Below are 16645 nucleotides of genomic sequence, written 5' to 3' on the forward strand. Positions count from 1 at the left end.
AATTAGAATTTCCACTCCTATTAATATTCTTATGATTTTTGGCCTGTTCGCATCAGTGTTCGGTTTCCGTTGATGGGTTCCGTCAGACCTTTCCGTCAGAGGAACCCATCAATGGAAATCCATAGCTTCCATTTGCATTAGCATTGATTTCAATGGTAATGCTTCCGTTGCTGATGGTTTCCGTTTGTCTCCGTTCCATAAGGTTTCCGTTTTTTTGATGGAATCAGTAGCGTAGTCGACTGACCCATCAATGGAAACCGAATGCTGATGTGAACACACCCTAATAGGTCATGTCACTTAACCTACATGAAGATAGTGATAGATGCCAGTAACGTATGTACAAAGTTTCAATTTTAGGCTGAACATAAGGTTGGGGTAAATGTGATGGAAAGAGTACACGCACTGCATTGTGCAATATGTTGGCACCAAATAAATAAAAAGTACAATACATAGAAAAATCCTGAAGTGATAAAGTACAAACACAAAGTAAGAGGGCACTGGTAGTTTTATTAGTGGATTCTGGGCATTGTACCACAAGTTTGACAGCAACAGGCAAGACTATTGAATGAGTGGCAATACATTCCCTTTCTAGCCTGCAACCAAAGCACCAAAAATGGAGCTGTTGTGACTACGTATGATAATCCAATTCCAAAAAGAACTGGCTGCTTCCCGTATTGTCCAGACTCTAGTAATACTCTATTATGCACTTCAGCGTTGTTATAGGGGTCAGTGAGTATCACTTTTACATTATAGGACTACTACATGCACATATTCCCCTTGGATGTAAGCAACAAGTATACAAGGGAGACAGCAATGAGAAAAGACAGGCTTGGTTTTCAACTTTCTGTGCTTACGATTGTACCTACAGCAGTTCATCTGTTTCTGTGGCAACATAACACTCATGCACAAGTGACACAATTGGTGGGGATATGGCCGGGGCAGAGCACAGGAGACAATGGAATCAGCAGGATGGACAATTTGCCAAGCAGTCTCAGCTCTGTACAGTCAGTTTCTGCTCTGTTAGCGAGGCTTGCTGGGCAACAGTTTTGTTCTCATGGCTCCGTAATTTTGATACAACGTCCAGGAACGTCAGGCTTTGAACTTCCTTATGTAGAGGCTCTGTAAAATTATCAACAAGAAATATTTGAAATATTCTAAAAAATATTCACAGAATTATTTTTAGCGCCCCAGGCACAGCCATATGTACGTCATTGTGCCTGGTAAACACTGAATGGGTGCTGCGGCCACTTCAGTCAGCTGACTTATGGGGGTGCCAGTAGTTGGACCCCCACCAATCGGATATTCATGGCCTATCTTAAGGCTAATTTAACGTTGTTACAAGTATTCGTACATATTACGTATTATATATACACGATTATATATAACTCCATGGTATATTACTTACCGGAGCCCATGACAGCACAGATCAGGACCATGGAATTGTACTTGATCTCTGGAGCGCTTCTTTCATCCGATAACAGTCTATGCAGAACCTGGACTAGCTTGGCACTTTCTAGCTCACATTCTGCAGTTTCTAGAACAGACAAAAGTAAGAGGGTCAGTAACAAAAGGACAGCATAAAGTGATAAAGAAGTATCGTACAGCAGCTCCATCCATAGGACGGGAACGGTCATGCACATGATCAAATTATTCCTCACATGGTGCCTATTGCGAAGGTTTTACAACATTTGTGCAATATCTAAAATATCTGGTATAACAATTGCCTTTTCATCTAGAGAGCAGATGTCTGTCAAGATGTCCCAACAACTAGGAAAATCATTTTTAACAGAATGTTGAGATTCGATCTCTGCACATGATCCGTGGACCATTGTGGGCAGTTTAAAGACATCAACTTATGTTCACAGCACACACGATGACACATACCGAGAAATTTATGTTTCGATTGACTAAATCGGTTTTTATTGCTCCATTTGATCATTCCGACTTTATGAAGAAAGAAATCGTTCTCCAACCATAAGAAAAGGTGTACCACGCAAGCTGGCCTAATATAAGGGGCGGCAATACATGGTACATGAAAGGATGGGAAGAGAAATATCTGGTCATACACAACAAAATGTGTAAGGACTTACGGAACATTAAAATGTTAGATGGTCAACAGTTCTGACTATTGACCGTCTAAAATTCCACTATTCCGGCACATGACCAAAAAGAATTGGGATGTGAAAAGGGAACAAGCTGGCTCAATTGTTGTTGTATTACAGTCACACAACTGCATCCATTTTTGGTTTTGTGTGAAGGTAAAAACTAAAAAGATCAAAGCATTTGGGGGTCTCTAGAACATCCTGTGGTACACAAGTGCTTAGATTGTCTATATGGTAAAAATGGTCTGTAATGTATCAAAGGCGTTTACCCATTACAGTAGGTGAAGGCATTTTATTATGACATAACCTAGTGATCAGTGAAGGGCTGACCGCTGGGACACCATTGACCCCTAAAGCAAAACGGACTGTGATCAGTCTGCCATTTTCGCCATTGCTGCTCTAATTCAGTCTTGAGATTGGGCAGAGATGTCAGGTCACATGGGATCACGGAAAACCCCGTTAACGGTCTCGTACAGCCGAAGGCAGCAGAGTATGGAATAAAACAGAACACACAGTTGTTGTAATTTCCATATTATACACAAATATATTTGTTAGTATGTATTTTTATTTATCTTCCCATAACCTCTGCACCTTCTAAATCACAGAGAAAGTAAAGGATTTCTGGATATAATGCCAAATGGATCAAGCACAGCATCAGTGAGTTAATAACAGGAAGATATATACCCTATAAAATACTCACGTAATTGTAATGCCGCTATTAATCCCAGGGCAACAAGTGCTTCATTCTGCATTATTACATGTTCGCTGGTTGCCATGGTGACTAAGTGCTTGATGCCACCACTTTCGACAATGGCTTTAATTACATCCTATGGCAAAGAGAAATCAAGCAATGAAATAAGACAGATTTGCATGGAATTGCAATCCTTTTCATAGACAATACTAAGTCTCCAATGGTAAAATACATACGAATATAAAAGTAGAATTCATGTGTACATGTAATAAAGTAGGTCCATTTGAGTTTCAATCCTAAACCTTATAGAGCGTAAAGTACAGACTTTACTGTATGCTACGGGTTCCAGAACTCTTACTGCTGTCAATAGAGTAAGTATTCAGAACAGCCCTGCTATGTGAAATCTACAGATAATATATAACAGTCATTCATTGTAGGTAAAAAATACGGCAATTAACCAGATATTATCATATTTCTATTGCGTTGTTGCTGCTATTTTTGCAAAATCGACAGCAGGATCTGCCGCCACATTGGTTGTCACTTTTGAGCTTGCTTCTCAGCAACAGATGGTCAACTATTGACAAACTTTTAAATATCACTCTAATTTATTAAAATATGGTAATTTACATTTTATAATAAGAAAATTAAAGGGAACCGGTCACAAGTTTTTAGGCCCCTAAACTGCCACCCTGCCTCCCCACGGAACTGATGTTCCGTACTGAACAAAACGATACAGTATGGAACAGCAGTTCCGCGGGAAGGCAGGGTCTCCTAGCATCATAAAATGTCTATGAGTCCTGTTCACCTGTACCGTGGTCGGGCCAGAAAATCCAGCCAACACTCGGACCGTTTTTGACGACCCGATCTCGGTCGTGTGCAACTGCACTAAGAGCAAAGCATTGGACAATTCTGAAGTGGCCTTCTATGAGTCCTGATCCAAATCCTATTGAACATCTGTGGAAGGAGCTGAAACATGCAGGCCGGAGAAGGCACCTTCAAACCTGAGACAGCTGGAGCAGTGTCCTCACGAGGAGTGGCCCAAAATACCTGTGGACAGGTGCAGAAGTCTCATTGAGAGCTACAGAAATCGTTTGTTTGCAGGGATTGCTTCAAAAGGGTGTGCAATAAAATATTAAGTTAAGGGGACCATCATGTTTGTCCAGGCCAGTTTCATTATTTTTTTTTTCTTTTGAACCACAATTCAAAAGCAATGTCTGATTTACATTAGTTGATTTTCAGTAAATTAAGATTTATTATTACTTTTGTCAGTTTCAAGATATTTCAGTGACCATTGTGTGTTTTCCTTTCTTTAACGGAAGTGTACCAACAATTTTTTTCCACGACCGTATCGATTTATATATTGAAAATGCACACTAAAGCTATGTTCACACAGGGCGGATACGCTGCGTAAAAGCACAAAGTGTATCCGTCCTGGTTGTCGCAGGGAATTCTGGCCGAAAAATCGCACCAAATCGTAGGGCAGTTTTTCGGCCAGAATGTCCACTGTGGAAATCCTGCACTGAAAAAAAAAAAAAAACGTTCGATACTTCCATAGCCATGGCGATGCGTCCCTCCGTCTTCCTGCAGGCCAGCCTTCTGGGAGGACGTTTCATCCCATGTGACCGCAGGTCTGGCGGCGGCTCCCTTGTACCCTCGCTAGACCTGCGCTTCTAGTGAAACGCCTTTCACATACTATAGATCGGACAGCAGCAGAGCTCATCACATTCTCTTCCCTGTGCTATCCTGCTGCTCTAGAGAGAACTGTATAGTATTCGAGGCAGAAAGACCTTCCTGATGTCAGGATGGGGGCGCGCACATCTGACGTGAGGATGGGACCGCCGCACACTCGCACACACACGAAGCAGAGTCCGTACATTCAAACGGTGTACGAATTTCTGATCGCAACAGGAAAAATACAAGAAATAAAATGTAGTAGAAAAGTGTCGGTAGCCATTTAAAACACATATAAACACAAAAAAAAAAAAGAGCCCAAATGCATCAATAAAGTATATTACAAAATATTTTTATATTACACATGCTGCAAGAAAATAAACGTTTAGTTACGCTTTGAACTATGGGTGACTTGTAAAATACAGTTTTGGTGATGGGAAGTGACCAGTCCAATAAGGAGAGCTCTGAGCTGCATCGGACTATAGTTTTCGTTTCATGTTGAAGGCGCATACACGAAGAGCTTGATAATAGAAACAAACTATATGAACAACGGTGCATACACAGAGGGTAGATCCAAACCAATAGTGTGCTTTTAATTTGTGTGTGTAACTTTTTTCACACTTTAACTAACCTTTGATTTGCTGTGTCTTATGAGAGCCGAGAGCAGCCGGTTTGATTCACCCATAACCCCAGCATGGTCTTTGGCTTCACACCACTCTACAAGACGCTCAACAAGCTTGGTGTTCTTTCCCAGTTGTTCAGCAGCTTCAGCTACAGGAATATATAGAATATTTTAAGTTGCAATTCTTAAATGTGAGATCATGGAAAGCCAGAACTGCTTTTTACTCAACGGTAAAGAGCAAAATGAAACTTTTTCCGAAATCAATATGAATTTCAGAACACCCTTTTAAAAAAATGTACGTTTCAAAAAAAGGGCTAGCATTAAGCTGGGGTTCACCACTATGGCCCTCATATTCATTATTACTGCTTTATACTATAGGTATTTTTAACACTATGTTTCCACATAAAAAGAGGTTTTCCAAAATTCACCAGAATTATGACAAGCGACAGAACTTCAATAATGCTTACAAACACTATATTTTATATCTACAATCCTTAATGCACCGTCCTGGTTACCTGGAGTGGGAGACTACCTGCATAGCTTTTTATTGCTTCTTGGTTTTATTTTATTCTTTCTCCCAACTCCTCCCTTCCATTTTCTATATGGACCTATAATAATGATCATCTTCTTAGTAATTCATTTGACCATAATAGGCCATATTACACAGATGCCTCTAATTGTATTATAGCGGAAAAACAAACTGGTACGTCATAAGTTAGGCGGTATAAAAACTTTAATATGTTCGTGATTATGTTATATATAGCGGAGGACGAAAACTTTAATGTCAACACACTTACTGGAAAAACCAATTTTCATATCAATATCATAAACTATGAGTATACTTGAATCTCACAATTTACATCAAATCATTACAAACTATGTCCAGATTGAATGATTTATAGATAATACATTCAAAATCTTTGAAATTTAAAACCAAAGATCGCTTCTATCAAACATCCAGATAACAAGAGCTGTCCTTATAATATTATACGGACAGGTGCGATGAGCTATTATAATGAATGCCACAAAAATAAATAAATATGGCTTACACCGTAAATGTATGATCGGTGGGGGTCCCAGGAGTTAGAGGTGTCTTGGATGTTCCCTTGTCTCCCAGAAACGATAATGTGTGTTACCAACTACTGGCGTAACCTTCCGCTGATCAGGCAGGATAGTGGGTGGAGCTATTTAAACTTTTATTTTTTTATTTTTGTACCCCATATCCCAGTGGCCAACTACGCATCGAGAGCCACTGGTGTATAGCACAGATAGTGCCTTTAAGAAAAGAGAATTTATTCCAACCAGTATACAGATGTTTCACGCTTTTAGCGCTCTACAAGCTATGGGAAATAAGGCACCTGTGATGTAGCACTTTTTAACTCTAGTATTGCAAAGTCCAGCAAGGCCTTTTATCACAGTAGAAATTGGAAAGGTTGCAATGCACCCAACGGTCTTTTCTACCATGACCTTGACCAGCAGATATCAGAAACAGAGCACCACCAAATGGAATAAAGCGTAGCCCCCTCTGCAGCGCGCTCTTACCTTGAGCATCTATCAACATCCGTAGAGTTCCCAGTAATTTAAACTGTACTGGAGGCATTTCTGACTTCAGAAACTTAAGCACTTCTTCTGCTACTCCAGCGGACAACATTTTTGCTTTATTCACAACTAGAAATGATAGAATGAAAACGCCATTACACAGGATATTCTTTTGTGAACACATTTATGCGTTCTACATATAAAGATGAAAAAGGGCACAGGCTGGTTCATATTGGCTCGAAGAACATTAGTAATTGCGTGTCACAATAATAGACTCATTTACCTACAGTTCTACATGTTCTTTTCTCCTTCCGAATCTCCTCCTACACCTTTTAATAAAATCTCTTGCTTGAAAAAAGCGCAAGCAACCAGGTGCGCAAAAGAAAAATGTTGTTCCAAGCACAACACAATGGCAATTTTAATGCAATATTCATAGTGCTAGGCCAGTAAGTGCTTCCTGGGGGTCATAATGACAGGGCCTTATTAGTTCTTGACACACAGTCGTGACATAGATTTGGTAGCTTTCTGAGGTGACAGAAAAATTCAGAAATTAATTGAAGGGAAATCACAGAGAACTAGAGTAGAATGGCATAAGTTTACATATAGCAGGACGGAGGTGGCGGTCACTACCCAGAAGTTACTTCCAGTTTTTGTCTTTTTTCAATCATTATTAAGTAGATTAAATATCAATAGGCTTATGGGGAAACTTCGACAAACCAACTTTTTGGGCTAATTTGCTAGGATGGACAGATTTCCTATCAAATATGACAGAATGTAATAAACTTCTAAAAGTGAAGAGTACTTACATTCAGGTCAGGCTGCTCGTTCCTGTAATACTTCATATGAGGTTTTATTTTATGAATTATGGAAGGCTTACAATAGGACTGTTGTGCAAAACAGAAAGTGCATTGAATAATACCATTTGTGTAAGCACGTGGACTACTTACCAGGAATTGCCAGGTTTCTCAGAGCACTAAGAGCAGCATGCTGTACCGTTACATTGCCATCCTCCACATGTCTGTCTAGGAGATCTAGGAGCTTCTGCACAATGCCATTGTCCACCATATGAATGCAGTTCCCATCTAAATTAAATAGATTACCGTCAACCCTGGCAGGCAACATACACAGAGACAGGATTGCTTTCAATTAGGCTTAGTACAGTAATGTTATGGTAGAGTGTGTACTATTATTGTGTTTCGTCTGCACCACGCTACCTGCTATTGCTTACCCGAGGGGCGCTTAAATAAAATATACCATATGTACAGTTTGACCATGGGTTAGTAAATCAGACGTTAGTGTAGGAGCCCAATACTGATAATATTTTTTGTCATATACAGAGATATTGCAAAACTGACAAGATTCACAGCAATATTGGGTGTCAGCAAGTGACAGTAAAAACACTTTTTTGTAGCATGTTCTATGAACAGTAAAGTGATAGTTTACACTCAGAAGCCAATTTAAAACTGGCAACCAATATTGCAGTGAATGTTGTCCGTTTTGTTCACATACTGTCAGGAGTCATAACGACATCTTGTTTCTGGTCATTCTGAAGAACTATATAACTTGTGCAAGAATTAATCATATTAACATAAAGCACATCTACTCTATCCCAACAACATCCGTCTACAATCTGTAAAATTCAAGTCAAGAAATCTAGCAATCCCGAGTAGTAGGCGATTAAAGAACGCTAAATATTGTGTAAAATAGATACTACAGGAATCAGTTATTCGAGGAACCGTATATGTATCCTGGGTTCTAATCTGACCAGGGTTACCTACAAGGAGTTAGCATTGTGCCTATGTGGATATGCGGTGGGTGTTTGGCTTCTTAGTCAATTGTTCCCGATACGTAAGTGTTTACAATGTAAGCTTAAAGGAAAATAGTTTGAACACAGGGACTTATGTTTTTAGGAGTTGCAGAACTTGTTTGCATTATATAAATAACAGGATATAAATAAACTAACAGCTTAACAAAAATCTTTAAAAAAAAAAAAAAAAAGGAGGGTTACCATTTCTAGCAAAATTGGCTATTGCCAGGGCACCAGCTAACTGTAGCTGATGATTGTGTGATGGAAGCCAAGACAGAACCCTCTGAAAGACGCTGCCTTTTCCACCTTCAAACAGCTTCTGCATCGACTCATCTAGCAAGAAAATAACCAGGTTTTCACAAACGGACATTCATAGGCATTTGGTAAAAGCAAGTCAAATGTTCAATTTTACACATGTAAGAATAAATTACATAGTCACTTAGGTTAACCTTCCAAAGACCTATCTCATCTAGAGGACGCAAAACAAACCCAGCAGGGTTCATTGTAGAACGTTTTTAGTCATTGCAAAAAAGAAATTAGTCTTGATCCCATAAGGCTGATGGATTTTCCTGGATCAATTAAACATCATTCACTTCTCTTATTAGTTAAAACTCTCAATTCCAGTAGATCTGACAAACGTCTAGCCTTCTGTTTTAATTGTTTTCCTATTGCTACTACTTATAACATATTACTTAAGACATTTCCAACAGTGACTACTCAAAGGGTATGTTCACACGTAGCGTTATCTGCAAAAAATTGTGTTGCACTTTTTGCAGCAGAAAAGGGAAAAAAACAACATATTTCCACTTTTAAAAAACAACACAAAAACTACTATACTTACCTCCCCTGTTCTCCCGCACCAATGCCTCACTGCTCCGAAGGCTGTTCTCTCTGCAGCCGCCCTCCAGGGATGGGGTTTCGTCCCATGTTTCGTCTCAATCACAGGTTGGAGTGTCACATGGGACAAAACGTCATCCTAGGAGGCTGGCAGAACAGAGATCAGACAGGTGAGCAGGGACGCAACGCTACAGGTTACTAGGGGAGGCGAGAATAGTCTTTTTCAACCCCTCTTCTGCTGTCCGCAGCAGCATATCCGTTCGAAAATCTGCACCAAATCAAAAACAGGATTCGGTGTAGACTTTGGGGCAGAAATCCCAGCAGAATATGGCACGGATAACCTGCAGCAAATCCGACCCGTAACAACATACCCTTACTGTAATGAACGCTTTCTAATAACGATGATTGAACTGCCTTTTCTACACACATAAATGAATACTTTATATCGAATGAACTTGTATATTTAAAGCATTAATAGGTGTGGTTTCAATTTCTCAGTTAGATCACACAAATATAACAATTGCTCAAATGGAATCATTTACATGAAAAAATAAATAAAAAATGCTCTGGTGTCTGGATATTGTTGTTACTTGTTCCTCCTGGTGTTTTTTTAACTTTCTTTTTAGAATGTCCATCTACTGTGTCTATTGCCAGTGGAGACACACGCTCAGTCCCACAGCCCGGATCCTCCACTGGAAATGGCTTCTTCTCAATCGGCACTGGACACATTAGGTGGATGTTATGAGAGAAAATATGTAACAGAAATATCCAGACACAGGAGCATTTTTTTCAACGCATTTTAATTAGAAAATTGTTAGGTTTCCATGATCTAACAGAGAAGTTTAATAATTACTTGAGGGACAACCCCTTTAAAGGGGCTTTCCAGAGAAAAAAATGATGGCCTATCCTAAATGTCTGATCGGTGGGGGTTCAACTCTTAGCACCCCCACAGATCAGCTGTTTTGAAGGGGCCACGGCAGTCCGTGAAGAGGCACTGCTCCGTACTGTGAAACGCTGACACACTAGTAGCGGCGGTTCATAGTAATACAGCCTTCTACCTTTCAAGAGATTTTTTTTTAATGTTCTTGTTTTCTACTGCATTGTATAGGACCATGAATATAAATAACTGGATAAAAGACTACTTGCAAAAGGATTAAAAGCTTAGCATTCTTTAGCCTCATCACTGCACGGAAAGTGGTCTTGCACACGTACACATTTATAACAGCTATCATGTAAAATGTCTTAGGCGAAGTTCACACAGAGTTTTTTGACGAGTTTTTTGACGCGGACACCGCGCCAGAAAACTCGTCAAAAACGGCCCGAAAATGCCTCCGATTGATTTCAATGGGAGGCGGAGGCGTCTTTTTCCCGCGAGCGGTAAAACCACTTCGCGGGAAAAAGAAGCGACATGCCCTATCTTCGGGCGTTTACGCCTCTGACCTCCCATTGACTTCAATGGGAGGCAGAGAAAGCGTATTTTGCGGCGTTTTATGCTCAATGGCCGCGGGCGAAAAACGGCGCCGTGCAGGGAGAGGAAAATCGGCCTCAAACTTCCAAACGGAATTTTGAGCCAGAAATTCCGCCTGCAAAATACTCCGTGTGAACATAGCCGTAGGCTCTGTTCCTACTTGTGTTTTTTAAGCTTTTTTCATTACACATTCACGGCTATCTACCAAAATACTAAAAGCACAGTTAACAGTGGAGGACAAATGGGTGACAAGAAGGGCCGGTGGAGTGCGCTTTCATTTAGATTCAACATGTGGGGGGGGAAAAAAAGGCATTGAAAAGTGCACTCTGCAGGTTCATCTTTATTACTCCAGGCTTGTTTTTATTATTCATAAGACAAGCACGTTATACAATATATTTAAGCTGGCCAGAAACATTAGATAGCGGTTAAGCGTGCCATCAGGTATCCAAGACCTATCGCCATGACTTCTCTATTAATATGCAACCAAAATGTGTAAGCAAACAAAAATCCTTCACATACTTACCACCTAAAAGCAGAAGGACCATTAGATCAGAGGCCGTTTTCAGTTCTGCAATTTCTTCATCCTTTTCACTGTTCACAGTATGATGGACTATGTCAAGTAAACATTCCACCAGTCCAGCCTCCACTAGCTGAAGCTTTATAGAATCTACAAAACAAACCAACACACAACATGTAATGTTTCGCAAGACAACTAAACTGCCAATGATACAAACTAGCTGAACAATGAGACATGGTGACTTCAATAGACAATTTAATTAAAATTGAAAAAGTGAAAGGTGGTCATGAAGTTCCACATTTAGGTTTTTCCTAGGATTCATGGGTCGTCAACCACTTTTGGCTGCGATGGCCTGTGGTAAAACAGCTAAAATCTCTTATTATTTTATGGAATCGTATCATCAGAGAAGGACAAGAACAATCATCCTGTACAAGAACTGGGATGTACATAGATTCAAAATGATCACTTTTTGTTGCCAGAAAGTTTTCGTTTGAGTTGAGAAGAATTTCTGCAAGCAGTAAATGACAGATCCATCAATGGTTAATCCTATTAATCCATTTTTCATTGAATCTCTTAACCCGTCCATACACATGAAATAGGTTGGCTGAGTGCTCACTATCTCTCCCAACTTCCACCAATAGGTTTGGTTTACACGTGGCAGAAAATGCCGTAAACCTACGGAAAAATCTGCAGGTGATGCATTTGGATTTGCAGTGGATTTCACCCTTTGCTATGCACAAATACACCCACAAAAGTTCAGGTAAATCTCGTGTACTCCACCATGGCTGGATCACTTCATTGCACTAAATATTTCCATTAATAATGGCGATATTCAATGCCAGATCTCTGCATATAAAAGAGCATCAAATGTTAATATTATGTAGATTACCAATATGTATTGCAACACCCACACAGTGCCTTAAATAAACCTCAACCTTCCAGAGGCAGTCACTTGTCAGGATGATTATTTTGTGTAACAGATGTTGCTTTAAGTGCATATGAAATGGCAAAGCTTTTCCAATACAGAACAGCTGACATGCACACAATCCTGCCTTCTGATGCCAAGCGTGCCGTAGGAATTTCTGATTTATCCCGCACAGAAAAGCCTTATTCATTTCTAATGACAATATTCAGATGCATTCCCAGGCATATAAACTTTCCAGATTTGTTATTGCAAATAAAATAGAATGGAGTGTAGCTTTAACCCCTTAAGGACACGGCCAATTTTAGCCTTGAGGACAGAGCAATTTTTTTTAAATTTCCCTCTTTGCATCCCGACGCTCATAACGCTTTTATTTTTTGTACGACGTAGTTGTATGAGACTTTGTTTTTTGCGGGACGAGTTGTACTTTATGTACGTACCATTTTTTGGTACAAATACATTATCGTTTAATTTCTATAAATTTTTAATTAGATTAAAATGCAGAAAAAAAGCAGTTGTGCAGCAGTTTTAATATTTTTTTTTTTACACAATACACCGATCATCATAAATAATGTTATACATTTGTTGTACAGGTTGTTACGGTCGTGGCGATACCAAATATGTCTATATTATGTCATGTTTTGGGACTTATATTTTAAAAAGTTGATTTATTATAAAAAATGTATGTTTCTGTGTATTTTATTTACTTTTTATTTATTTATTTACCATTATTTTTTTTTTACATTCATTTAACTTTTTTTTTTAATCCCATAAAGGGATTTATCATTTTGATTTTTATTTTGTAACTGTAATGTACTGGCATAGATCTATATGCCAGTACATTAGCCTGTTACTGATCGTACACAGGCAGTTGTTAGGGCATACCTCAGTATGCCCGAACAACAGGAAATATGTTCAGACAGCCCTGGGGTCCTTCACTGGACCCTGGGCTGTCTGGCCATACGAGTTGTGGGCTTTGATCGCGTCACAGTTATTTTCTGTGACGCGATCAATGTGCAGTCCCCTCTCCTTGAACGCCGCGATCAGCTGTCATCGCGGCGTTCAAAGGGTTAACAGCGGAGAGAAGATGTTTCTCTCCTCTCCGCTGTCAGAGCGGGGTCGTGGCTGTGTATTACAGCCGTTGCCCCGCTCTCGATCGCACACACAGAGACGGCACAGACGGCTGTCACACAGGACGAGTATGCTCGTCCTAATGCGCGAAGTGCTCGCTGCTCAGGACGAGCATACTCGTCCTGTGTCGGCAACCAGTTAATATGATGCATGAATAACATTAACACCACTGACAGGTGAAGTGAGTAACATGGATTATCTCATTACAATGGCACCTGTCAAAGGGTGGGATATAGATTAGGCAGCAAGTGAACAGTCAGTTCTTGAAGTTGATGTGTTGTAAGTGGGAAAAATAAGCAAGTGTAAAAATCTGAACGACTTTGACCAAGAGCCAAATTGTGATTGCTAGACGAATGGTTCAAAAGTTCTCAGAGTCAGCAGGTCTTGTGGGGTGTTTATGGGATGCTCTTTTAGTACCTGGCAAAATGGTCAAGTGGGATTAATGCTCATTGACACGTTCCCACAGAAAAGCTACTGTAACACAACTGTTCTGCCCATGGTGCAGGAGCGTCTTTCCAGGTCTGATGTTAGTTTGAGCGGGAGAGTAAAACTGGACTCACACTTCGAGGCCATGTTATGGACAGCAAAAACTATCAAGTAGCTCATCAGAGCAGGACTTTCTGCTGCCAGCAGCTGAGACTGTGTGGGGAAAATGGCTTCGATCAGGTTAACCAAAGGGCACAGTCATGGCATTAAAGGGGTTATCCGGGTTATTAAAATTGATAACCAATCCTTAGAATAAGCCATCAATATTAGATCGGTAGGAATCCGACTGTTGGCGACCCCGCCGGTCAGCTGTTTGAAGGGTTCACGGCGCTCATACGAGCGCAGCAGCCTCTTCATTGTTTACATGGTTCTTCTGTGTTAAAGGAATAGTGGTGCTATACCTTGCACAGCCGCTACAAATGTAATGGCGCATGCAAATACGAACAGAGAGAAGAACCATGTAAACAACGGGCGCCGTGGCCCCTTCATCGGTGGTGGCGCCGACTGTCTGACCCCCACCTATCGAATATGGATGGCCTATTCTAATGATAGGCTATCAAATTTAATAACCTGGATAACCCCTTTAATGGTCATTCTGTTCCAGAGAACTTTTATGCATGCCCAAAAACTGTGCAACACCAGGCACTGCCTTATGTGTCGATCTACAGAGTGCATAACACTTGCGGGATGCCCTGGTCAATAAACTCAGCGATTTTGTTCCTCAACAGTACAGTATTTAGACCACTCTGCATGGACTGTTTTTTGGTACTCACTCAATTGGGGTAATAAAGGCCTAATAGAGAGACTGGGCAAATTGCCTGGCATAGTCAGGTTCAGCTAAGATTTAGCTTAAAACGTACCACGTCATTTTTATTCCCTGAATAACTAATGGAGCTGTGCTTTGTGTCTCCGCTTTTCAAGTCATTTCTGTGTGAGTGACTCCATTCAGACAGCACAACAAGCTACAACAGAGAAGTGTTCATGCATTTTGAGGTAATCCGGAGAAGAAAAAGTGTTCGACTTTCAGTAACCATGGCAACGCAGAAACACAGATTAGAATAAACACATTTGAATATAGATACTGTATAAGGTTGCTCTATATATTTTTCTTGATTTCGATTTATATTTTGATAAATACTGCAGGTATTTCACACAGCAGGTCGTAAAGGACGAGAACATCCCGTAACTTGCCATGTAGAGGTCAAGCCTTTTCTTGAATTACCCTCAAAGTTTACTTTGCCATATTCTCAGTCCAAAGTGTTCTTGTACAAACCCACAAAACGTACAATAATAAATGCAGCATTCGGGATAGCAAAAATAACAATGTAGACCCCTTTCTGGTGCTGGTTCATGTCACCACAGCCCCATCCCATCCGTTGTAACAGAGTAGGGTAGTTTCTCACTTCTCTGCTGCTGGTGCGGATTACAATGACCCTGGTGTAGGTGGATAGGACCAAAGTGGTCTCAGGGAGTGACTTCATGGTATGTACCACTGATACCCGTGTTGTACCACAACCATTTCATTGGTGCTTGGTACTAGAGACACTTTATCCTCATCAATGGCGGCATGAAACTTTCGTCCTTCAAGTCAACAAGATTTTAGAAGAAAAATCTGTATTAGCAGGTTTGGTGAAGTTGGACACGAGTGAGGACCAGTGTCTATCTATTCCTGCTGATGATCTGCTGGAAACTTTAACACCATAACAAATGGAGATGTCTCAGGATTTTAGGTCACAACGACATGTACAGTATATAAGGTAATGGCAGAAGTCTGTTCATGTCAGGGAGGTTCTTGTTTTCCAACATGAAACACATCCACTCATGAAACCATATATAAATCCTGCTGCCTTTTCTATATAGAATGATACATCTCCGTGGTGAACAGTATTGCATACGGTAGCTGTATCTTTCAACGTGAACTATATCCATATCATGTTAGATGAAGGATATATAGGGGCTTTAGTGTCTAACACAGCCTAGTTTCTTTCTGGTTGAAAATTGCATTGCAAATCTGCTATTGCGTTTACGGCCTCAGTCAGAAACGGTCACAGTTGGATATATGTCAGCGGGAACGCAGCACTCTGCTTCTTACAGAAAGGTCACTGTGGCTTTTCAGACAAGTCACAACACAGTAGTAGGTAGCGGGTTGTTTATAAGGTGTTACAAGCAATTAAACTGGTCGGAACAGGTAGCGCACAATACATACAATGAAAGAGGAAGCCTTGCCAGCAATGTTCACATTTCACCACATTGTACAGTGTTTTTTAATTCCCATAGATAGAACACTATATAAAGGGAATCCTGAAAACATGACCTGTTACCTGGGTCTTCACAAACCAGTGTCTGTATAGACTCTAATAACCTTGGATGTAATGAAGGCTCTCACTTCATTTTAAAGGTGTTTTTCGGGATTAGAAAATTGGTGTACTGACAATAATGACACTATATCTGTTCTTTCCTCCCTACGCTGCCTTTAAAGCACGCCAATGTGCGACCTTTTACATTAGTGTTTTACAACCCAGTTACACAGATTTGCATGTGGTCAGACAAAGTAGTCAAATCTTGGCCAGACTATAGGGCTGTACAAGCATAGAATGGTTTACACGTCCCCACAACAAGCTTCTGCCCAGTAGAAATGGAAGTAGCATTATCTTAGGAGTAGAACCCCCCCCCCCCCCCATGGTGGATACAGTAGATTGGACCTTCATTATTCAGACTTTTCTCACTTTTTTTTTTATGTAATATGTCATTTTCAAGCATATTTAATAATGGAGATCAGATTAAAAAATACTCCATCTGTACAAATAAAACAGAAAAGTTTCCAATATGTTGCTAGTCTGATACTAAATAGT

General features: G+C 40.2%; 1 protein-coding gene across 2 annotated transcripts in view; it reads right to left on the bottom strand.

The window, feature by feature from the left end:
* Positions 1-487: 487 nt before the first annotated feature.
* RAP1GDS1 (Rap1 GTPase-GDP dissociation stimulator 1) overlaps positions 488-16645 on the bottom strand; it is a 113755-nt gene continuing 97597 nt past the window's right edge. For both annotated transcript variants that reach the window (XM_075860647.1, XM_075860648.1), the window contains 8 exons: positions 11261-11404; positions 8634-8765; positions 7573-7707; positions 6629-6754; positions 5096-5235; positions 2803-2929; positions 1406-1534; positions 488-1119 (listed from right to left, as the gene is read on the bottom strand). In XM_075860647.1, coding sequence (XP_075716762.1) covers positions 992-1119; positions 1406-1534; positions 2803-2929; positions 5096-5235; positions 6629-6754; positions 7573-7707; positions 8634-8765; positions 11261-11404 — 1061 coding nt within the window. In that variant the 3' untranslated portion in view covers positions 488-991. The remainder of the gene's footprint in view (positions 1120-1405; positions 1535-2802; positions 2930-5095; positions 5236-6628; positions 6755-7572; positions 7708-8633; positions 8766-11260; positions 11405-16645) is intronic.

The sequence above is a fragment of the Rhinoderma darwinii genome, chromosome 1, assembly GCF_050947455.1.
Source record: "Rhinoderma darwinii isolate aRhiDar2 chromosome 1, aRhiDar2.hap1, whole genome shotgun sequence".
NCBI classification, from domain to species: domain Eukaryota; kingdom Metazoa; phylum Chordata; class Amphibia; order Anura; family Rhinodermatidae; genus Rhinoderma; species Rhinoderma darwinii.